Source organism: Anomaloglossus baeobatrachus, chromosome 6 (genome assembly GCF_048569485.1).
Source record: "Anomaloglossus baeobatrachus isolate aAnoBae1 chromosome 6, aAnoBae1.hap1, whole genome shotgun sequence".
In the NCBI taxonomy this organism is placed as follows: Eukaryota; Metazoa; Chordata; class Amphibia; order Anura; family Aromobatidae; genus Anomaloglossus; species Anomaloglossus baeobatrachus.
The window spans coordinates 280,792,719-280,816,612 of record NC_134358.1 but is presented as its reverse complement, the minus strand read 5'-3'; the positions used below and the strand labels follow the sequence as shown (position 1 = coordinate 280,816,612).

Below are 23,894 nucleotides of genomic sequence, written 5' to 3'. Positions count from 1 at the left end.
TACTTCATCTGTGAGATACCCACCACTTACATTTAGCCTGTGGTTCTGTATCTGTCAAGGTAACGCAACCCAGTGGGTGACCATAACCAGCGTCCACCTGCGCCGCAGGCATCGACTCCTTTACCATCATCAGCACTATGTACGAAAGGAACAAGTTGTCACCTGGCGACCGGAGTACAAATTGATTGAGTGGACTACGTTGGTGACTTAACAGCCGTGTGCGGCAATGATGCAAACCTGTCTGCGGCCCTTCGTCAGGGCAATGTGACACACGTGCCTTGTATGGCTCACGTGTTGAATCTGATTCTCCAGCAATTTTTAAAATACCATCCCGGCCTACATGGCCTTGTGCAGCGGGCATGCTGCTATGTGCTCACTTTCATCCTTCGCACCCAGCAGCTCAACAACTTTCATCGCTCCTGAAGTCTTAGGGTCTGGCGGTTAAACGCCGGAAATGCGATGTTCCGACATGCAGGAATTGGAATCTGCACATGTTGCAGTGTGTGTGACAGAACCGCACAGCCCTGCTGAAATACGGTATGACGCATACCCTGGGCTAACTTGATCCAGAGGTGGTGCAGATCACGCTGCTGGAGTGGTGTCAGATCAAGGACTTATGCACCCTTCTACACAGTTTACAAATGTCGACGAAGATGTTTAGCACTGGCGATGCCATTCTCAGCGTGACAATTCTGGTCATCTACAAGATGGAGCACACTGTAAGCATTATTCGGAGTCAGGTGTTGGTCCAAGAGGAAGGGGAGGAAGTACAAGAGGAGTCATATGCAGAAGGGATAATAAGATCTACAAGGTCCATACGGTGAGCGGCACCTAGGCGGCAGTCATGGTGGGGGATAGGGATTAACAAGGGCGCATAGTATCAGCAAAAATTGTTGAGGAAGGTGCAGGAGCCCATGAAGAAATGGAGGACGAACTTGCGATGGGCATGGAAGACTCAGCTGATGAGTGAGACCTTGCTCACATTTCGGTTGTGCAAGGTTGGGGGGAGAGGGCAGAGGAAGGAGGCATGATTCTCACCTCTCTGCCACCAACACACCAAGCACTTGGTCCTCCTGGATGCACAAGACACATGAGCGCCTTCTTGCTGCACTACCTACAACATGACCCTCGGATTGTACGAATTCGAAGTAATGCTAACTACTGGGTTGCCACACTGTTAGATCCCCGGTACAAGACAAAATTTGGCGAAATAATTCCTGCCATAGAAAGGGACGCACGTATACAGGAGTATCTGCAGAAGGTGGTACGGATTCTTAGATCTGCTTTTCCAGTAAACACCAGTGCTGCACAGAGTGAATCTCAATGCTTTGTCATGGATAGGAGGAAATGGTCTTTTACTTGTCCACATCTGAGGGACCGAGGGCTGGCTGCTGTGCTGAGATGGCATTGAGTACGGTGTCCCTGCAGAGTTGCACTTTTGGTCATATACGAAATGAGTTGAAAAAGGACAAATGCTGGTGGAAAGGGGAACAGGTGTGTTGGAAAGGGGAAAAATTTTTTTGTCCGTGGGTTTGTTGGTTAAGCAAAAGTAACATTTGATGAAGAAACACCATCTGTTACGGTGGGACTGGCAGATTTGGATAAGGTGGTATATACTATGTTACCGCTGTATAACAAAATTAATAAGAAAAGAATGAGAAAGGTATATATTCCCATCAGCAGTCAGTGTCCACCGTGCTCCTAGATGGAAAAGGAGAGGATGGCAACTGGAAGGTTAGGTGGAGGATACAGAGCTGTGTGGCTATGAAACTAATAGTAGCCTGAACCGAGTTAGATGCCACTCGGATCTGGAGACTGGGAGCCCTGTTAGCGTCACAGGGTCCACACGCCCACCCAGCCCAGGAACTCCCTGTTAACATCACAGGGGCCATTGAGTACGCTGACCGTGTGCATTGGGGCCACACCTGTGGACAGCAGGCGCATCAGCAGCAGTAGGCCTGTTAATGCCACTGGGCTGCACAATCAGGACTGTTATGACAGGAGCTGGTCTTAACCGTTCTGCGTTACCAACTGAGGTGGCGGCCTGCATCGACGCCCTATCCCTGCCTACCTCTGGCCTAAAGCCGCAATGGGTTCAACACATGGAGGTGTGCTCTTTCGGAGCATAATAGAAGACTGCGCACCTCCTTGTTGGCTCCAGCCCGTTTTATAACCTGGGTCCGCCCCAAACCAGGGTGGACCACAATGCACCTCCTGGAGACAAAAGCAGAGTGACACGTCATGAGTGGCATAGCTAGCTTCCTATTTGGTACCGCAACTTCAATAATGACCTCATGGCTGCCACGACACAAACACCTCACCAGTCATCGTCTGACCATCAATAATGAGGTGACAAGTCATAGGGGCGGGCCTCTGCAAGCCATTTGGGAGTGGCCTGGCCACATTGTCAGGACACCTGATGCCCTGTGGTCTATATGGGCCCCCCACATCAGGGGCAGGGCCAAAGAGTTCATTACTGGACCTAGTCTCTGATGCAGTAAGTGCCTGAGCATGCTCAGTAGCATGAAATACAGTCTCTGAAAAAAGACTATCAGCTTTAGCATGGTGTCTAGGCACAAAACAGGACTTAGACCCGGCACGGAATGCAAGTACCTGTGCAAAGAGGCTTTTCACACTAAGTGTGGGAGCATGCGCTGTATCCCGAAATGAAGACTTAGCCTCAGGAATGGCACAGTCAGGCTGAGCATACTCACTAGGCGAAACACTGTAGTTAGGCTGCAGCTGGGGTAAATCAGCACACGCATGCGCACTAGCTGCCTCTCCACACTTACACGTGGAGGAGAAATTGCTCTTTGGGTGTGGACTTGGAGATGCTGTCTATGAACAGAAGGAAAAGCTAAAGGAAGCCTCACTTTCTATCCCTCCGAATGATCAAATGCAGCAAGGAATTTTCTGAGTTTGCTATAAAATTAGCGTAGCAAAATGTGCATGAGGGTGTCATGCAGAGGTGCTGCAAATAGATTTGCACCAGTGGGGCACTAATGGAGTACAACAGCCACTTCTTGTATGCCCCTAAGTTTACTCAATTTTTGGTATTATAATGTCTTAGTAACAATGAGTTTGAGTGTGCAATGCAGGCAGAGTTGCTGCAAATATCTTTGCACTACTGGGACTATACAGAAGTCCAACAGCCACGTTTAGGATGCCACTAAGTTCACTCAGTGTTTGCTAGTATAATGGCTTAGTAACAATGAGTTGGCGTGTGCAATGCAGGCAGACGTGCTGCAAATATCTTTGCACTAGTGGGACTATACAGAAGTCCAATAGCCACGTTTAGGATGCCACTAAGTTCACTCAGTGTTTGCTAGTATAATGGCTTAGTAACAATGAGTTTTAGTGTGCAATGCAGGCAGAGGTGCTGCAAATATCTTTGCACTACTGGGGCAATACAGCAGTCCAACAGCCACGTTTAGGATGCCACTAAGTTCACTCAATGTTTGCTAGTATAATGGCTTAGTAACAATGAGTTGGAGTGTGCAATGCAGGCAGACGTGCTGCAAATATCTTTGCACTAGTGGGACTATACAGAAGTCCAATAGCCACGTTTAGGATGCCACTAAGTTCACTCAGTGTTTGCTAGTATAATGGCTTAGTAACAATGAGTTTTAGTGTGCAATGCAGGCAGACGTGCTGCAAATATCTTTTTACTACTGGGGCAATACAGCAGTCCAACAGCCACGTTTAGGATGTCACTAAGTTCACTCAGTGTTTGCTAGTATAATGGCTTACTAACAATGAGTTTGAGTGTGCAAAGTGCAGGAGGGTACAGTGCCAGGGTTGTGGGTCTTTGGGTAGAGGAAAGGAAGCCTGCCTCTCTATGCCTCCTAATGGGAAAATGCAGCGAGGAAATCCCTGACCTTAGCTACACAGACGCTGTCATCTTGTGTAGCTGTTAAACTCTGTTTTCACGGACCTGTCACCTATGGCTCTGAGCCTGTCAGTATGAGCAATTAAAAGGACTGATAGAAAGTGCTATTCTTATGCTGTACAGCGCTGTGTATGGAGCGTACACAGCAGTATCGGCGATAGGAGCTTCGCCAGTGATGTCTGACACCAAGGACGCAGAAGGCAGATAATGGTGTGCTGGAGGAAAATGTCCGGTTTTATAATGCAGGGACATGTGACATGGACATCCTATCACACATGCCGTTGCTTCTCTGGCTAAAAGTCCACTTAGCTGTGTGTGTGTCTGGGATTGGCTGACATGCTGGCCCGCCCCACTACACGCGCGCGCTTAGGGAAGGAAGACAAGGAAAAAAAAAAAAATGGTGATCGTCATTATACATACAGCAGTGATCTGAATGCGCTGTTCCCGCACACTATACACTGAAATTTCATAATAGTGACTTACACTATTACAGCGGAAAGCCAGCTAGTAATTAGCTGATTTTTTTGCTGCTAGAACCGTTCTCGAACGTATCTAGAACTATCGAGCTTTAGCAAAAAGCTCGAGTTCTAGTTCGATCTAGAACAGCCCCCAAAATCACTCGAGCCGCGAACTGGAGAACCACGAACTGCGCTCAACTCTAATCAGAATACACATTGGCCCACAATTCCCACAGCCCTTCCTCGTAACTAGTCAGCCCTTTTCCTCCAAATCTATATTCTCCAATATGACAGAAGATCAGTTCTAATTTCTTCTATCCAGATCACATCTCACCAACTGTATACTTGACCTGCTCCCATCTCACCTCATCCCCAACTCCTCTGCAGTCTACGCCCCCACCCTAAGCCATCTCCTCAATTTATCACTAATAACTGGTGTATCCCAGTCATGCTTTAAACATGCCTCGATCCCACCCATCTTCAAAAAGTTCTCCCTTGACCCATCCTTTGTATCTAGCTATCACCCCATATCACTTCTCCCCTTTGCCTCTAAACTACTGAAAAGTATGTCCATCTTGAACTTTCCTCCCAGCGCTCCACCTGCTCCCTCTTTGGCTGGTTACAATCTGGCTTCTGAATGCACCATTTTACTGAAACTGCCCTAACTAAAGTTACCAATCACCTGCTATTCTTCAAAGTCAAACGACACTACTCTGTCCTCCTCCTCAACCTGTCCTCTACCTTCAACACAGTGTACCATCCCTTCCACTACAGATTCTCTCATCTCTAGGCATCAGAGACTTGGCCAATCTTGGATATCCTTGTACCTAACCAACCAAACTTTCAGTGTATCCCACTCTCAAACCACTTTTCATCTCACCCCCATATGTCGGTGTCTCCCAAGATTCAGATCTTGGACCCCTGCTGTTCTTCATCTACACCTTTGGCCTGTAACATCTCATTGAGACACACGGTTTTCAGTATCATCTCTACGCTGACAATACACAAATCTACCTCTCTGGACCTGACATTACCTCGTTACTAACCAGAATCCCACAATGTCTGTTTGCTACTTCATTGTTTTTCTCTGCTTGATTTCTAAAACTTAACATGAACAAAATGGAATTCATTATCTTTCCTCTTCCTCATTCAATTACTCCAACAGACCTATCCATTAATTTGATGTCTGCTCACTCTCACCATTCCCGCATGATCATTGCCTGAGGGTAATTCTCAGCTGTGCTGTATTCTTCAAGCCACACATCCAAACTCTCTTCACCTCCTGCCAACTAAAACTCAAAAATATTTCCCAGATTTGTACATTTCTTAACCAAGAAGTAACAAAAACAGTAGTGCATGCACTTATTATCTCTCACCTGGACTACTGCAATCTCCTGCTCTATGGCTTCCCTTCAAATATTCTTGCACATCTACAATCTATGCTAAACTATGCTGCCTGACTAATACACCTGTCCCCCCGTTATTACCCAATCTGTCCTCTCTGCCCATCCCTTCACTGGCTTCCAATGCATGGGGCCCACCTAGAAGCCTGAAGATGGTCTAAAGAGTTTTGTTTCTATTTTTGAAGATGACAACAAGCTATAATGTATAGTCTAATCCATGAAAGGTCACTGGGATTTCAGTGTTTGGGCATTAACTTGGCAGATATGAAGAAGTGTAAAGTGCAACATTTGTTATGAAGGGAATACGTGAGAAGTCACTTGTGTTGAGAGATCTGGGTGTGCTTTTGGATCATAGACTTTAACAGCATAAAATGCTAATCAATTGCTTCTCAAGATTGCAAGATATTGTCCTATATTAAAAGAGATATGAACTACCAGGACAGGGGTGTAATGCTACCACTTTAAAAAGTGTTTTCCTGCAACCTCATCTGGAATATAAGCATAGAAAGAAGAAATGGAGCTTGCAAGGCTGTTCGTATAAAATATCAAAAACTTTATTATACAAATTTCTTATTATATTAAAATGGTTTCAGTCAATATAGAAAACGTACATATGCGGTGCTAATAGAGAAAAAGGTGAATTACCACACATAAGTGGGAGAGCAAGAGTGATAACACCCCAAGTAGACATAAATTACTAGCAGGGGCAAAGGGTCATAAATAATCATCAGTGGCTGGCTGATAACTATGGCATCTCTGTCCTGGCAGGAAACGTAATTATATGTAGCCAAGTCAGCATAAATCCCTAAGGCAGGACAGAGATTCCAAACATCAGACTAATCATAGAAAAAAGTCACAAAAAATGACTAACAAGTATGGCGCCTCCACCCTGACCGGACACATGAAGTTGTGTAGCCAAATCGGCATAGGTCCGTTTAAACAGAGCAGGGGTCACCCAATAACAAGCCAGTCACATGAGAAAGACCCTAAGAACCCATAACTTACACATAGTTAAGAAGGGGGGGTGAACACCAGAGCGTCCCACGACAGTGCAAAGAGCCTTCCTACGCGCGTTTCGCACGGATTACATCTGCTGGCTTCATCAGGGAAGGTGTACGGCAGTTGCCGTTCAAGGACCTTAAATAGGAAGTCACATGACTTCATTGGGCAGACCAGGACCTGGAAAATGTGTCCCAGCCAATCGGATCCCCGCTGACGCACACGCGCACCGCGCGCCCAACATCACACGCCCCTCAGCCGTCCAATGGGAGAGGGAGCCCGGAGCACAACACACGTGCTCCAAGGCCACCCCCACCCAGCAAGGACGGCCAAGGGGCGGGCAAGGAAGGCGAGCGGCGCGCACGGGTCACGGAGATCAGAGGGCGGGACACAGCTCCCAGCTAGAGTCCGTCAATCAGCCATCGGGTTGCCATGGCGGCGCGCATGCCAAAGCATGGCGAGAGTCCGCACCACGTCCCCGGCAATCCAGTGAGGGGGGACGCGGCGGACCCCCGGGCCCAGGGGTCTGCAGCATCCACCCCCACCAAGAAGGACGCCGGGCAGGCAGTGGGGACAAGACACCGCGCGATGGGAGCGCACACAGCAACCAGAGGGCGGGACAGGCTAATAGCTGGAAATGAAAAATATGAACAATAAATAAGTATCCTTGCCATCCCATAAGTAAGACCACAGAAATGAGATAACAATGGCATCAATCATATTACATAAAAACAAGGAACAGGAGAATTATTATGAAGAGATCTTCTTAAAGTGACAGTACGTCCATGTCATAAGGGAATCATGTGCGAACAATTTTTCCAAAATCGATGTCAGGTCCAAGTCCGACATGTAAACCACAATGGATAATAACTAGACAAGGTCCTATGAAGGCAAGAGAATTAAATTAGAAACACTGAAAATTAATGATGGGGCCAAAAAGAAACCAGATAAAAAATATTGATTAAAAAATATACCCTAGATTAAAAAGGAAAGGAATGGTGCAGTACATAACAAGGGCTACTCATAGAAACGGGGCGAAGTTTAGAGCCTCATTAAGGCCCTTTGGTGTAACTGTGTCCAAAATGGTAATCCATTTCAGTTCACGTTGGGCCAAAAGCTTTTTGACATTTCCCCCTCTAATCCCACAGTGAATCACGTCTACACCCCTGACCATAAAAGATCTAGGGTTGCATCCATGAACCAATTTAAAGTGGCGCGGTATAGTTTTTAAGGAGTGGCGTTGATTCTGATGCGAGATGTGCCTTGGTTCAATGTTTTTGTATCTTATGGTCTTTTTTGTGTTATTCACAGCACAGTCTCGGACAATGATGAACTTCAAAGCCCGCGAGGAGGCGTGGCTTAATAAAATTAACGAGGTGCTAAAAGGTGAACCCACAGGGGTTTTGGAAAGTAATGGTGCATGTACTAGGGATTTGTGCAATAAGATGACGGAGCTACTCAAGAAGCGGACTAGGATTTGGCTTAATTGTACCTTTTTGGAGAGATATGTGGAACTCGGTTTAATTCCGAGGGGACTACGAGTTCAAGTCTTTCCTTCGTTCCCCATTCAGAATGATGAGTTTAAAAGTAAATGGGAGACTGCCGCCTCTGACTGCTCCAAGCAATTTCTTCAACTCTTAATTGGGTTGAATAAGGAGACCCTCGCTACCTTAGAAGGTGATATCAATTCCTTGCAGACCGATATAGAAAAAAACATGACAACAGTAGCAATTAATAAGTTTAATGAGGGTCTTGACTTGGAAATTGAGAAATTGAGTAAAGAGGTTCAAGATACTAAGATCCGCAAATTACAGAGAGATTTGGATGACAGACGTCAGAATAAGATGTACAAATGGAGGGGTGGTGATAGATTTAAACCATATCAACGCCCACGTTTTGGGGGATCAAGATCAGGCTCCATCTCCTCCTGTACATCAGGCGAAGAAAGCGGCCTATCCGGCAGTACTACTATATCTGGAAGGGGTAATCAGAGCCAAATGTCTTGGGACAATAGACTACGTCAACCCAAAAAGAGGGGTGCCGGCAGACCTAAAGATATTGGTTCGGGCGAAGGCCCTCAGGTAATTAACCTGTCGAAATATACTCTGTCAACGGCACAACTACAGGTGCTGAGCAAGGGTTTGACATTTTCCCCCACTAACACCTTTGATTTGTTCACAGCTTTGAAGGATCTTCACCTTTTCTCCCGGAAGCTGATCCTTCATAAGTTACACTCTAAATCATCGACAGGAGACACCGATCTTGCTATGGGACAGAGTGCGACACAAATTTTGGAGGACCTCTCAGAAGAATTACCATCTCAGCTGCCAGGTGAGTTTCCCACCTCCTTGGGGCCTAGATCCACGACTTTCCCCCCCTTGTCTCTGTGCCCGGCGGTGGAGATTTTTACCCGCCTTGTTAGTGAAAATCTGCGTGACATCTCCACTCGCCGATCACGGGACAATTTAACTGCAGTCCAAAGGAAAGCCTTGAGAGAACTGGGCGATATGAAGGATGTCATATTCAAGGCCGCAGACAAGGGGGGTAATGTCGTTTGGCCGGTGGATCTTTATGAAAGGGAGGCCCACAGGCAGCTGAGAGATAGAGAGACATATAGTAGACTGGACTCCTCACCTTTGATCTCATTCTCTGCCCAATTATACCTCATCCTCAATGATGCCCTAGACCAAGGGATTATTACCAAGAGGGTCTTTGATGGGTTATTTGTAAAATATCCTAAAATTCCAACTTTTTACCTATTGCCCAAGGTCCACAAGGACCCCATCAATCCACCCGGTCGGCCCATCGTTTCAGGGATGGAGGGGTTATGTAGTCCCATCTGTCAGTTTATTGACTATTACCTAAAACCCCTGGTAGAGACCCTTCCATCCTACGTTAGGGATATGACCGAGATTCTTAACAGACTTGATGGGGTTCATGTGGACCCAGGGACCCTCTTGGTGGTGGCTGATATAGAGTCTTTATACACGTGTATCAGCCACGACGATGGCCTGAGAGCAGCTCGTTTTTTCTTGAGCATGAGTAATTGGGATGGACGTATTTGTGAGCTGGTCCTTGAACTTCTTGACTATGTACTCACCCACAATTTCTTCGTCTTTAAAGATAGATTCTATCTGCAGAGGCGGGGGACCGCTATGGGCGCGGCCTGTGCACCTTCGTACGCAAACCTCTTCCTCGGTTTCTGGGAGAGGGGTTTGTTTGTTGACGGAGGTGCATGGGCCGCCCCCATGGTGTCAATGTGGGTGAGATACATTGATGATCTACTGATCATCTGGCAGGGTACCATCTCTCAACTCAGGTTTTTCATGGACCAGCTCAACACAAATAATTATAACATCAAATTGACATATAGTTTTAGCGACAGTGGAGTTGAGTTTTTGGATATTAAAATTACTGCAGACGAGTTTGGGGCTTTGCAGACGGATGTGTATAGAAAACCGACGTCTGTAAACTCCCTACTCCATGCCACCTCTGCCCACACCAACTCCACTGTACGCGCCATCCCAATTGGTCAATATCTCAGGGTGAGACGACTCTGCTCTCAGGACAACGTTTTTAAACAACAGGCAGATGATTTGAGGATGAGGTTTAAGAACAGAGGTTATGGGAATCGCACTCTGAAACAAGCTTATCAGAGAGCAAGATCAGTGTCTAGGGACAATCTGCTTCACGGGAGGAGAGGTGAAATCCGGCCTGTGGAAAATATAAGGTTCATCTCAACATTTAATGCTAAATGGCAGGAGATGAGAGAGATCCTAACTAAATTTTGGCCGATCCTTCAATCGGATCCCACCTTGAAGTCACGTCTGCCCCCTGTACCTTTGATGACCGCCAGGCGATGTAAAAATCTTAAGGACTACCTGGTCAAAAGCCACTACATACCACCAGTGACCAGTAGTCCTTTTGGCTCGTCTGGACCCATTAAAGGTTGCTTCCCTTGTGGTCGCTGTGTTTCCTGCCCGAATGTCTCCCGCTGCTCCTCTTTCCATACTAGTGATGGGAGAAAAAATTTCCCTATAAGAGAACATATCTCTTGTACTACCATCAACGTCATCTATTATGCAACATGTGATTGTAATAAGATCTATATAGGTATGACGTCGAGGGAATTAAGAGTAAGAGTAAGAGAGCATGTGAGGGACATTCGGGCGGCAACCACAGCGACCAATGTGGCAGAATTAAAAACTATACCGCGCCACTTTAAATTGGTTCATGGATGCAACCCTAGATCTTTTATGGTCAGGGGTGTAGACGTGATTCACTGTGGGATTAGGGGGGGAAATGTCAAAAAGCTTTTGGCCCAACGTGAACTGAAATGGATTACCATTTTGGATACAGTTACACCAAAGGGCCTTAATGAGGCTCTAAACTTCGCCCCGTTTCTATGAGTAGCCCTTGTTATGTACTGCACCATTCCTTTCCTTTTTAATCTAGGGTATATTTTTTAATCAATATTTTTTATCTGGTTTCTTTTTGGCCCCATCATTAATTTTCAGTGTTTCTAATTTAATTCTCTTGCCTTCATAGGACCTTGTCTAGTTATTATCCATTGTGGTTTACATGTCGGACTTGGACCTGACATCGATTTTGGAAAAATTGTTCGCACATGATTCCCTTATGACATGGACGTACTGTCACTTTAAGAAGATCTCTTCATAATAATTCTCCTGTTCCTTGTTTTTATGTAATATGATTGATGCCATTGTTATCTCATTTCTGTGGTCTTACTTATGGGATGGCAAGGATACTTATTTATTGTTCATATTTTTCATTTCCAGCTATTAGCCTGTCCCGCCCTCTGGTTGCTGTGTGCGCTCCCATCGCGCGGTGTCTTGTCCCCACTGCCTGCCCGGCGTCCTTCTTGGTGGGGGTGGATGCTGCAGACCCCTGGGCCCGGGGGTCCGCCGCGTCCCCCCTCACTGGATTGCCGGGGACGTGGTGCGGACTCTCGCCATGCTTTGGCATGCGCGCCGCCATGGCAACCCGATGGCTGATTGACGGACTCTAGCTGGGAGCTGTGTCCCGCCCTCTGATCTCCGTGACCCGTGCGCGCCGCTCGCCTTCCTTGCCCGCCCCTTGGCCGTCCTTGCTGGGTGGGGGTGGCCTTGGAGCACGTGTGTTGTGCTCCGGGCTCCCTCTCCCATTGGACGGCTGAGGGGCGTGTGATGTTGGGCGCGCGGTGCGCGTGTGCGTCAGCGGGGATCCGATTGGCTGGGACACATTTTCCAGGTCCTGGTCTGCCCAATGAAGTCATGTGACTTCCTATTTAAGGTCCTTGAACGGCAACTGCCGTACACCTTCCCTGATGAAGCCAGCAGATGTAATCCGTGCGAAACGCGCGTAGGAAGGCTCTTTGCACTGTCGTGGGACGCTCTGGTGTTCACCACCCCTTCTTAACTATGTGTAAGTTATGGGTTCTTAGGGTCTTTCTCATGTGACTGGCTTGTTATTGGGTGACCCCTGCCCTGTTTAAACGGACCTATGCCGATTTGGCTACACAACTTCATGTGTCCGGTCAGGGTGGAGGCGCCATACTTGTTAGTCATTTTTTGTGACTTTTTTCTATGATTAGTCTGATGTTTGGAATCTCTGTCCTGCCTTAGGGATTTATGCTGACTTGGCTACATATAATTACGTTTCCTGCCAAGACAGAGATGCCATAGTTATCAGCCAGCCACTGATGATTATTTATGACCCTTTGCCCCTGCTAGTAATTTATGTCTACTTGGGGTGTTATCACTCTTGCTCTCCCACTTATGTGTGGTAATTCACCTTTTTCTCTATTAGCACCGCATATGTACGTTTTCTATATTGACTGAAACCATTTTAATATAATAAGAAATTTGTATAATAAAGTTTTTGATATTTTATACGAACAGCCTTGCAAGCTCCATTTCTTCTTTCTATGCTTATGTGCCATATGGAGTGGCGTTGATTCTGATGCGAGATGTGCCTTGGTTCAATGTTTTTGTATCTCATCTGGAATATGTAGTTCAGTTGTACAAGTCCATAAACAGTCCTTACAAAAATTATGGTCAGAAGCTGTATTGTGTAAAATCCTTTTGTGTAAAATCCACTTAGTACAAAAAGGGGCAGTTCCTCCATCTGGAGAAGGAAAGGTTCAATCTCCAGAGGAGACAAGGTGTCTTTGCAATAAAAACTATTATTATTATGCCAATTAGTCTACCTCAATAACTGGTCAAAGGAGGAACTGTTGATGGTTTCAGAAAATGTTTAAATGCTTTTGCAGAAAAAAATAAACTAGATTTGAAAATGTGTAAAAACCTTATCTGAAAATTTGGTCCAGTCGATCGACAATTGGGATCAGAAGGGAAAGTTTTACGCTTTCATGGTGGACTGGATAATGCATTATATTTGTATATAAATGCTTCAATGTATGCTTCGTATTACTGATGAGTAAACTGCTCGGTGCTCTGGAGCTCAGTAAGCTTAATGAGCATTTTGATGCTCAGGTGCATGGTACTTATTTACTGAGCATAACGGAAGTCAATGGGGAACTCAAGCATTTTTCCAGAAAATCTTCCCGAAACATGCTTGAGTTCACCATTGACTTTATTTATACTCAGTCACTATTTCCTATCCTTAGTTGAATTTCATGGATACGTGTCCTTTTTTCAACTGTATTAAGTATGTGTGTAAGTAGCAGTAAAATAACACAATAAAAATATTTCCATATGTAGAAAATGATAAAAAAAGTTATCAAAAAATGGCAAAAACTTGGTTGCTTTGAGACAGGGGAAAGGAGCAGTTGCCGAGGGATAGAGGCAGAAAGACACACAAAGACTACTGCTTCTAGCAAATGTTCTATTGATTCACCCAGAGCTAAAGTCACAGCAAAATTGCTTATAATTGATATACTTTGGACTTCTGTGCTGGCGGGGCTTCTAAGTGCGTGATAAATATAAGGAAGCAGTATCTGCTCTTCTATTTCAGGTGCTGTCCTTTAAATACAACAATATTATCTTGTTTCATTATTATTATTGTTATTCATTTATAATTGATTTTTTTAGACAAATCTAAATGTTAGGATGAAGTGATACCCTGAGCTTCTGTTGTGATTGGCATTCTTGAAACTATTATTGTCATCCAATTTACCAGAACCCAGGCTCGAAACTAATAAGCCTAATTACAAGTCAATAGGATGTGTTGATTTTGCTCTCATTGCTGTACTATGGACAGAAGTTATTATGCTACTGTAAACAGATGCCTCAAAAACAGTTTAGCTAACAGGGGGTCTCATTAATTTTGGTTTTAGTGCACCATTATCACATTCTCATGTACTTTTTTTTATATAAAACTTTCTTAAAACATATAAAAAAGGTATAATTTCAGAATGCACTGCTGAAAATCTTCCACACTATATTTTACTATAACTATGTCTGATAGTTTGGTGAAAAATATGTAAAATATTTCCTGAAGAAGCTAGAACATGGCAGGTGATAAAGTCTGACACAACCAGCATACCACTGTGCTATCGCATGCAGATGGAGATACTGCCTGCAGGGGTCTTTAGTTTTTTGTGACTGTTTTTCCCTTTTCTGTATATATGATTCTAATAGGAATCAAATGAAAACACCTCTGCAGACATCTAACATTGCATAAAGAGTGAATCCCATCTGTCATAATCATGAATATTTTATAACTATGAAAATAATTTCAGTCTGGGACTGTCAAGTATAGTTTGTGAACGGAAAGTGTGTCAGTAAAGCACTTGGCAAATCCATACTAAAAGTTCTGACACATGCAATAATATCTTCATCCGGAGGCAAAACATTGCATTAATATTTAGTTGGAAGTGTTGTGTTAGAATTGCCTTTCAGCTGTATTTTTAGAAGAATTACATTCTTTTGTCAAGTAAAATTTGTGTCAAGGCTCACTTAAATATAACATTTCTCTCATTGTAGAACAAGTTCTAAAGTTCACGGAAAACTGCAATAGTAGTTTTCCAAAACAAATGTGATGAAATAGCATTTACCGTCAATCATAGATGCCCTGCAGCAATACAAGATGCATAGGCATGGCGAGCCTTTGAATGGTAGGCACCAGTCTACGCTTGTATCAGGCTGTAAGATCTGGGATTGTTTACAGTGATGTTTTCATAGTTGGAAATGAAACTTCTAGAAGTCGAATTCTCGGATTTAAAAACATGATATAATGAGCATCTTGAATTTCATTACTAAATAAGTGTCAGTAAAGGCCAACATGTCATAATAAAGACATTTTTGAGATTTATTCATATTTATTTTTATATGTTGTTGGCCTAAAAAAGTAGAGTACCACAAAGTGGTAAAATGAAAACATAGAAAGTAATGATTGCTATAAAATTAGAATAAATTATTTCATTATAATCTGCCCTGGCTGCAGTCTTGTAACATGTATTAAAAAGTATTGAGGAGTGAGCGCTACCATGCTGAGGTGCGCGGTACTCATCAATCAAGAGCAGTCGGATGCTCAAATGGATGTGACTCGAGTACCCGAACACAAAAGAAGTCAATGGGGACTCGAGCAATTTTCAGCAAGATTTCTGGAAAAAATGCTTGAGTTCCCCATTGACTTCCATAATACTCGGTTATTCAGTTCGCGCCCATACAAGCATCCAACTGCTCTTAGCGAGTACCATGCACCTGAGCATGGTAGTGCTCACTCATCACTATTAAAGGTATGTGAATCAAAATGTTTTAAGTGTACCTATTAATGTCATATGTGCTTTCATGGAGACTAGCAGTTTTTCGAGCCATTATGTGATTTGTATCCTACATTTTACACCAGTTATCTCTCCTGCAGGCTTATTGTATCATTTACATCACAACATGAAAAAATTATAGATATATTTTTTCAAAAAGGAGTACAAGAGTCTATAATAATTGCGCAAAAAGTTTATTATATATTTATTATTCCTATAGGAATAGGACGGCAGCAACCGCACACTCTTCCACCCAGGTAATTACCATAATTTTGTGCTCCTCTTACGGTGTTCTATAGCTTTTATTGCACGAACCGCATAGCTTTCCATAGCGGGCACATCCTTATTGACTCGTGGATCCCCTGCTTGCGGCACAAGCGGGGCCGGCATAGGTTTCTATGACCGGGCGTTAGCTTAACATATAGTCATGGTTTATTACCTTGCGAGAGGTAGCATGTAAATCCTACTACTGGTGGTAACAATTGTTTAAATTCGGATGTCAATATGCTTGGATTTATATACATTATTGTTGGGATATGTGCAATATATATGCACTTGTACACTTTATGTGATATGTTTACAGGACATTAGTTTTATATATTGATACAATCCAATAGTCCTCTATATACCTAGGCATTTGACACTTTACATGTTCATCCAGAGATATTTTTGCGTGCTTATTACAAGCTGTCGGTTCTCTTATTGCACATTTTACTGCATGTATCCATTTTAATATGTGGGGAATGGGTTGTCACGGGTTTTTTTGATTAATAAACTTTTTGCGCAATTATTATAGACTCTTGTACTCCTTTTTGAAAAAATATATCTATAATTTTTTCATGTTGTGATGTAAGTATTACTTGGAGTGTCTAAGTTATTAGGTTGACCAATTTGACGTTGATATTTATTGTATCATTTACAGTATCTTTGTTTTTGAGCTAGGGGGAGGAAAATATATCTGCTAATGTCTCTTCTGTAGTTTATAGTGCACATCTTTAGAAGCTGTATGAAAGAAATAGACAACAATATTAAGTAGTGTAGCAGTGAATCCAGCTCTTTAGTAATATAAAATATTTATAAGAATTTGCAGTACCACCTATCTGTCTCTTCCTACCTGTCTCAGTCTACTTCTGACTTATAGTTTCCCATCTTATTTCCCGACACAGGGAGAACATACAAATTTGTTGCAGAGTTTGTTCTTGGTGGGATTTGAACTCACAACCCCAGTGACCACTGAACCACCATGCTACAATAAGACATATTACACAGTTTCTAATAATAAATTGTGGTATGGGTTTTTTTTGGACATTACAGTGACCCTTTATACTTTGTACTTATATATTATTGTTTATTTTAATACTTTTAACATTTTTGAAAATATTATGTTTCCTTTTCAAATAATTTTGGGGCAAATTTACAGATTTTGTTGCAGAAATTTCTGTAACTGAAAATCTGAAATGCAAGCCAATGAGTATTTGTGAAGCGCCGGACTGCACTCAGATTACATTTGATATAGTCAGATTTCTGCACGCTGACAAAATGGAGAACATGGAAAAATGTTGTTCTCCATCTCCTTACAGTGTTCTCTGATTCGCTCATCTGAAAGAATTGGATCATGCTGTGCTGACACTTATCAAACTCTGATCAGTTTTGATTAGAGTGTCTTTTGCATAATTGTCCCAATTCTCTTGGATGAGAGAAAATACTCTGGAGTGCATCAGACCTTAGAGAGACATTTTTATAAAGGTGTAGTTCACATCCCAACCAGTGGGTGACCACACATGGACACAAATAGCATAGTCCTCCAATGTTGACCAATTGAAAAGAAGAAAAGAGGTATACCTATTGAGGGATCACCAGGAGATTATATCATATAAAAGTGAAATTTTATTAGTTACAAAAGAACAAACACAGCAATACATGGATCTTCACACTGGAGGTGAAGGCACACAAAATGACAATAAAAACACTAAAAACAACAATCCCCTGGCCAATAGCCATAAGTGAAATATGATGTATTGCAATAGAAAAATTTATTCAACACCCCTCTTGTAGATGTATAATGCAAAAATGCTAAGTACCCTTTACAAAATTATTCATCACAATACCTGTAAAAGTATTGTCAGTGTACACATTAGATCAGCCTCTGGTAGCGGAACGAATGGAAAGGCTGTAAGGTCCCTGAGATCGAAGAAGGGTCACCAGCAAATAGGACACTCATAAGGCGTCTGAATTATAAATTATAAATTATATGCGACACCCAATAATATGTATCAGACCCCAGAGATAACGGACAATCCTAGGGAAAATATACAGACGGCACCAAGTAATATAAACCAACCTACGCTTACGGGGAGAGCGCGGCAGGGGGAGGCCACGGAGGACCGTCCCGACGCCGCGCTCGGGACCCCGGATTGGTTTTGGTCTGATAAATGCAAGCATCCCTGGCGGTCAGCGCTCGTTTGCACGTATTAGCCCTATTCTAGTCCTCCAATGTTAGAATAGTGTAAAACTTTATTTAATAACATTTTTTAAGTTGGCCATTTTGCATGGTATATGTAAGGATATAGTGCAGTATATTCAGTCATGAGCAAACCTTCGGAGCACATCTGTATAATTTGGGATAGGAGATAGACTTATGAGTTAAAAGTTAACATTATTTTGAATTTTTTAATTCCAGGCTCCATATCACACCATCCACTACAGCTTTACATGTGAAACTGCCTTCATTTTATAAATAACCATCTTGACTATCTATTACATAAAATTTGTGTTGAAAATATAGAGCATATTGTTAGGAATGCAGATTCTTTTCATGTCACTGCATTGTTACTGTTTTGCTACTAAGAATTCAAATTTTTATTTTTATCATTTTGTTAGTATTTTGTAAATCTCCTTTTTCTTTCAACACTGCCTGAATCCTTCTGGACATGCTCTCAATCAGATTTAAGCATGCCTCAGCCTAAATCTAATCACAGATCTCTTCTACACATTCCCAATGTTGGTGCATAGTGGTTGACTCACTTGTGTGAGTCACAAGTGTTCAATTGGGTTAAGGTCTATGGGCGCCAATCCAGCACCTTTTCTTCATTGTCAATAAGCCATTTCTTTGCCAATCAAGACCTATGCTTCAGGGTGTTGCCCTGCTGGAGCAGTATGATGTCCTTTTCATACCCATAGTACTTGAGTGTACAAAGTAACTCGTATTGTAGTATATTCCCATGTAGCTCATCATTGAGACTACCATCGATCCTAGTCAAATATTCAATGCCTTTGGCTGTGAAACAACCCCATGTCATCAGGCTTCCTCCACCAAAATTGACAGATCTTTCAATTTTTCAATTCATTAGCTCCTTTTTTCTTGTTTTTTTCATGACTCAATTACACATATCAGAGCCTAGGCTATTGACTTTTGTCTCCAAATTACTGTCTCTAATCTTTTACTGTCCACTTTTCCCACTTTTTGAAAACTTGAGTCAATGCACCTTATGACAATTTTAAAATCGAGGCTCTTACCTTATTTAGGCAACTATTTCAAATTTGTGTAATGTGCAACAAACTGTGCTTGTATGGATGTCTGTGGTCTCACTATTATGAAGCATACAAGCCACTTTCACTGCCATGTTTGTCATGCCACAACTGATGCAACTTGATGAGCTGACTTAATGACTCTGATATTTTGCTTCGACATCCACCTCTTGGCCTTTGAATGGATGGACGGACTTAATTTTGTATTCTTCCAAATGTCATGGTACTAATATGATCCAATTTGGCATTTTTATTGTCCAAGAGATTGCTACTGATGAGCTGGACAATGCTGTTTCTCTTTTCTTGGGAAATCTTTGTCATGGGTGCTCCTTGTTTCAAAACAGTGACATTTTGCTTGGAAAATAGCATACTAACTTACTAAACTAATAAGGAATGTGAGAAGATGTTGTAATGTGTGGTATACAAGGAAAAAAATATTTTTCCACAGCAGAATCAAAACAGTAACAATGCACTGACATGACAAAAATCTGCATAACTAATTATATGCTAAATAGTTGCTAGTCAAATTGAAGTATGACATAGCCAAGGTGATTGTCTATAAAATGATGACGGTCTTATGTTCAAAGCTGTAGTGGCTGTGATCTAGAGTCTGAAAGTCAAAAGTTCAAAACAATTGTTACCCTTTTAGCTCATCAGTGTACTGTATATTCTAATTACACACATTTTTTTTCTCCTTCTTTGCAAACCCTGGTGAATTTGAATTTTTTAAAAGACTTGATAATTTTTGCTATCTGTTGTTCCTGGTATTGCAAATCAGTAATCGAAAGTACTGAAAATAAGACTAGGCTGTAATAATACATTCTGTGAAAATGTATTGCCCCATTTTATAAGAAATGTATTTCTAATGCTCAATGGTTTTTAACCTTTTCCTATCCTGAGTCCCCCTCGGGGGGATATTTCAAAAATTAAACTGCAACTGAGGAAAACCCAAACTCATGCCTTGTTTATCATTCACATGTGAATAAATTGATTTCCTGTTCATTTATTTTACAAAAATTCATTCATATTGCAAAATTCTGTTTTGACGCTTTTTCCCAATTATAATAGGATTTCAATGGCCAGAGCAGGAAACTTTATTGGATAGGAAAAGGTTAAATTTGTCTGGAACCTATTGTTAGACAGATGTAGAAAAAAGCATTTTTCGAAAACTCTGATGATATTGAGCCATAATACTTACTAATTTTTCTTGCGATGATTGATATGTTAAATTGTTCAGTGTATTCTCTATCTAGCAATTCTTTTGTTGCGATGGTTCCCTCAGTTGGGTCAACAGAAAAGTTGTTGTCCATATCACTTTTTTCATCAATATAATATCTGTTAGATAGAAACAAATAGATGAACATGCTGGAATGCCAATGAAAGTGAAATTATACCAACTATTATCAATGTCATTGTAAAGCAAAGCAAGGTTTATGTCTTTCTTAAAAGATTTTTTGGTTTTCAAAAAGCCTTTTCTTTCAGCTCCATTTTGTTTAAAAAAAAAGAAACAAATTCTCCTATGTTCCCCTTACTGGGGTCAAGCGCTTAGTCTCCTCCACTGCTTCCTGTGCTTGTTTTTTCTTCAACAAAGTTTGCTGATTTAGCGTTTTTAGATCTTTTAGGCCGGTTTCACATTTATGTCGTTTAGACGGAAACGGAATCTAGCACACATGCAGTACAGTTCATTTATTTACAGTGGAAGCGCGACACCATGCGGGTTGTGTGCTTCATACATAACCGCATATGTCCACATGGTGTCACGCTTCCTTTGTAAATAAAAGAACTGTACTGCATGTTTGCTGGATTCTGTTTCCGTCAAAACGATGCAAATGTGAAACCAGCCTTAGTCACATATTTCTATGGTTACTGAAGTATAATCATAAGCAGCTAATAAGTTTCTACACATTTATTTACAGATACATCAAGTTTATGCACAGAATCTTTAAGGACTTCAAATGTCCCAAACTGTTAGAAGTGAACTTCAATAGAGAGACCAACATGGCAACATGTACAGAGACTGAATTGCAGATGACTAAAGGTAAGTTATTTTCTCTAGCAAAGCTCACTTTAGACTTTTTGGGACATCTGGAAGATTGTTTGGTGATGAAACATTGAATCCTGTGTCATGCCACAAGTAAAGCATCCTGAGACTGTTCAGCTATGAGATTACTTTTCTTCCAAGTGGGTGGGCACACTCAGACGTTTTTCCTAAGTACACTGTAAAGAATTATATTTAAAAGTCATCCAAGAAAAACATCTTTCAACAATCATGGAACAATTTAGTAATGAACAAAATTTCTTACCGAGTTCCTCCAAAAACTGTCTGTAAAGGGGGCTTTATACGCAACAATATTGCTAACGATATGTTGTCGGGGTGACGGAATTCGTGACGCACATTCGGCGTCATTAGCGATGTTGTTGCGTGTGACACCTATGAGCGAGTGTTAAAGATCAAAAATACTCACCAAATTGTTGATTGCTGACACGTCGTTCATTTTCAAAAAATCGTTGCTGGTGCTGGACGCAGGTTGTTCGTCGTTCCTGAGGCAGCATACATTGCTATGTGTGACACCCCAGGAACGATGAACAACACTGTACCTGCGTCCTCCAGCAACGAGGTGGGCATGACTTTCATACGGCTCCTCCCCCCCTCTGTTTCTATTGGAGGCCTGCCGTGTGACGTTGCTGTGAAGCCGCACAAACTGCCCCCTTAGAAAAGAGGCTGTTCACCGGCCACAGCGACGTCGTTAGGAAGGTAAGTATGTGTGACGTGTACTAGCGATTTTATCCGACATGGGCAGCGATTTGCTTGTGACGGACAAACGGGGGCGGGTGCTTTCACGAGCGACATCGCTAGCGATGTCGCTGCATGTAAAGCGCCCTTAAGTGTATCTAAAATAATTGATGTTGAATTAAAGGAAAATAGGGAGGCAAAGGGTGGTCAAACCAAGCATTGATGTGATTTATAGTTCACTTTCTTTGATTTCACATTTTGATCATTTACAGTTCTATAAGATATTACACTTCTGTTTTTAAAAGCATTTTTACGTTGCAGTGGGTTAGGCTATATTTAAGGAGGGATAACTGAATATTTGCCCTTGGCAAAGTAATTTCTAAAAGACTTGCTGTAGTTTTAGATAACCCTTAGGAAATCTAAACTTGTTTGAAACATGCACTTGCCATCATACAGTGCAAAATATAATAGCCATGCTTCAGATATATTTACAATGCCTTGAAAAAGTATATACAATATATCAGTACACTTTTCAACATTATTTCCTGTTACACCCACAAATTTAAATTTAAATGTATTTTATTGGGATTTTTATTTGCTATACCAACTCAAAGTAGCAAGTACATGTGAACTTTAAAGGAAATGATGCAAAGTTTGCCAAATATTTTAAAAATATAAATCCACAAATTGTCACCTGCATTTGTATTCAGCCCCACTCAGTTAATACACTTTTGTTGACTTTTCGTTGTTATTATTACTACAATTCATTTGGGTTATTTTTCGACTAGTGTACCACATCTAGAGGCTGAATTTTTTGCCCATTTCTTTTCAACATAGATCATCTGATAAAAGCAGTTTTCAAGACTTGCCACGGATTCTCTAAGGGATTTAGGTTTGGACTATAACTATGAATATGCTTTGCTTTAAACCATTTCATTGTAGCTCTGGCAGTATGTTTAAGGTCGTTGTCCTGCTGAAAGGTAAAACTACCCCCCAGTTTTAAGGCTTTTGAGGGCTCCAACCAGTTTTCCTTCAGGATAGCCCTGTACTTAGCTCTTTCTATTGTCCCTACAATTCTTACTAGTTTCCCTATCCCTGCTGAAGCAAACTATCCCCACAGCATGATGCTGCCATTTTAATATTTGACAGTGTTTTCAGGGTGATATACGTTAGTTTTCCACCATACATAGTGTTTTGCATTTAACCCAAAAAGTTCTACTTCGGTCTAATTTGACTAGAGCACCTACTTGAACATGCTATCTGTTTCCCCAATATGGCTACAAAATTGCAAATGGGACTTCTTATTGCTTGCCTTCAAAAATGGCTTTCTTCTTATCAATCTTCCATAAAGGCCAGATTCGTGAAGTAGTTGACTAATAGTTGCAATTTTATCCCTTATCTGTCTGGTGTGTTCCTCAGTTTTCATGATGCTATTTGATCGCTAATGTTCTCAACCAAACCTCTGAGGCCTTAAGAAAACAGCTGTAGTTATACTGAGAATAAATTACACACAGGTGCACTCAGTTTACTACTTAGGTGAGTTTTGGAGCCAATTGATAACGCAGAATGTTTTTTAGGAGTATCAGACTATAGGATAATAAAACACATCATAATTTTCAGATTTATAGTTTTTAAGTATGGAGAAAATCATGTATAATTTCCTTTACTCTTTATAATTACTGGCTATTTTGTGTTAGTCTATAACATTAAATCCTAAAAAAAATACATTTAAGTTTTTGGGTGTAAAATGAAAAATGCGGAAAATATCGCAAGATACAGTGCCTACAAGTAGTATTCAACCCCCTGCAGATTTAGCAGGTTTGATAAGATGCAAATAAGTTAGAGCCTGCAAATTTCAAACAAGAGCAGGATTTATTAACAGATGCATAAATCTTACAAACCAACAAGTTATGTTGCTCAGTTAAATTTTAATAATTTTCAACATAAAAGTGTGGGTCAATTATTATTCAACCCCTAGGTTTAATATTTTGTAGAATAACCCTTGTTTGCAATTACAGCTAATAATCGTCTTTTATAAGACCTGATCAGGCCGGCACAGGTCTCTGGAGTTATCTTGGCCCACTCCTCCATGCAGATCTTCTCCAAGTTATCTAGGTTCTTTGGGTGTCTCATGTGGACTTTAATCTTGAGCTCCTTC

General features: G+C 41.8%; 1 protein-coding gene across 8 annotated transcripts in view; it reads right to left on the bottom strand.

Annotated features, from left to right (window-relative positions):
* The window catches only part of CDH12 (cadherin 12), a 1,513,562-nt gene that overhangs the window by 34,310 nt on the left and 1,455,358 nt on the right, over positions 1–23,894 (bottom strand). For all 8 annotated transcript variants that reach the window (XM_075314868.1, XM_075314867.1, XM_075314866.1 and 5 more), the window contains one exon: positions 20,201–20,337. In XM_075314868.1, coding sequence (XP_075170983.1) covers positions 20,201–20,337 — 137 coding nt within the window. The remainder of the gene's footprint in view (positions 1–20,200; positions 20,338–23,894) is intronic.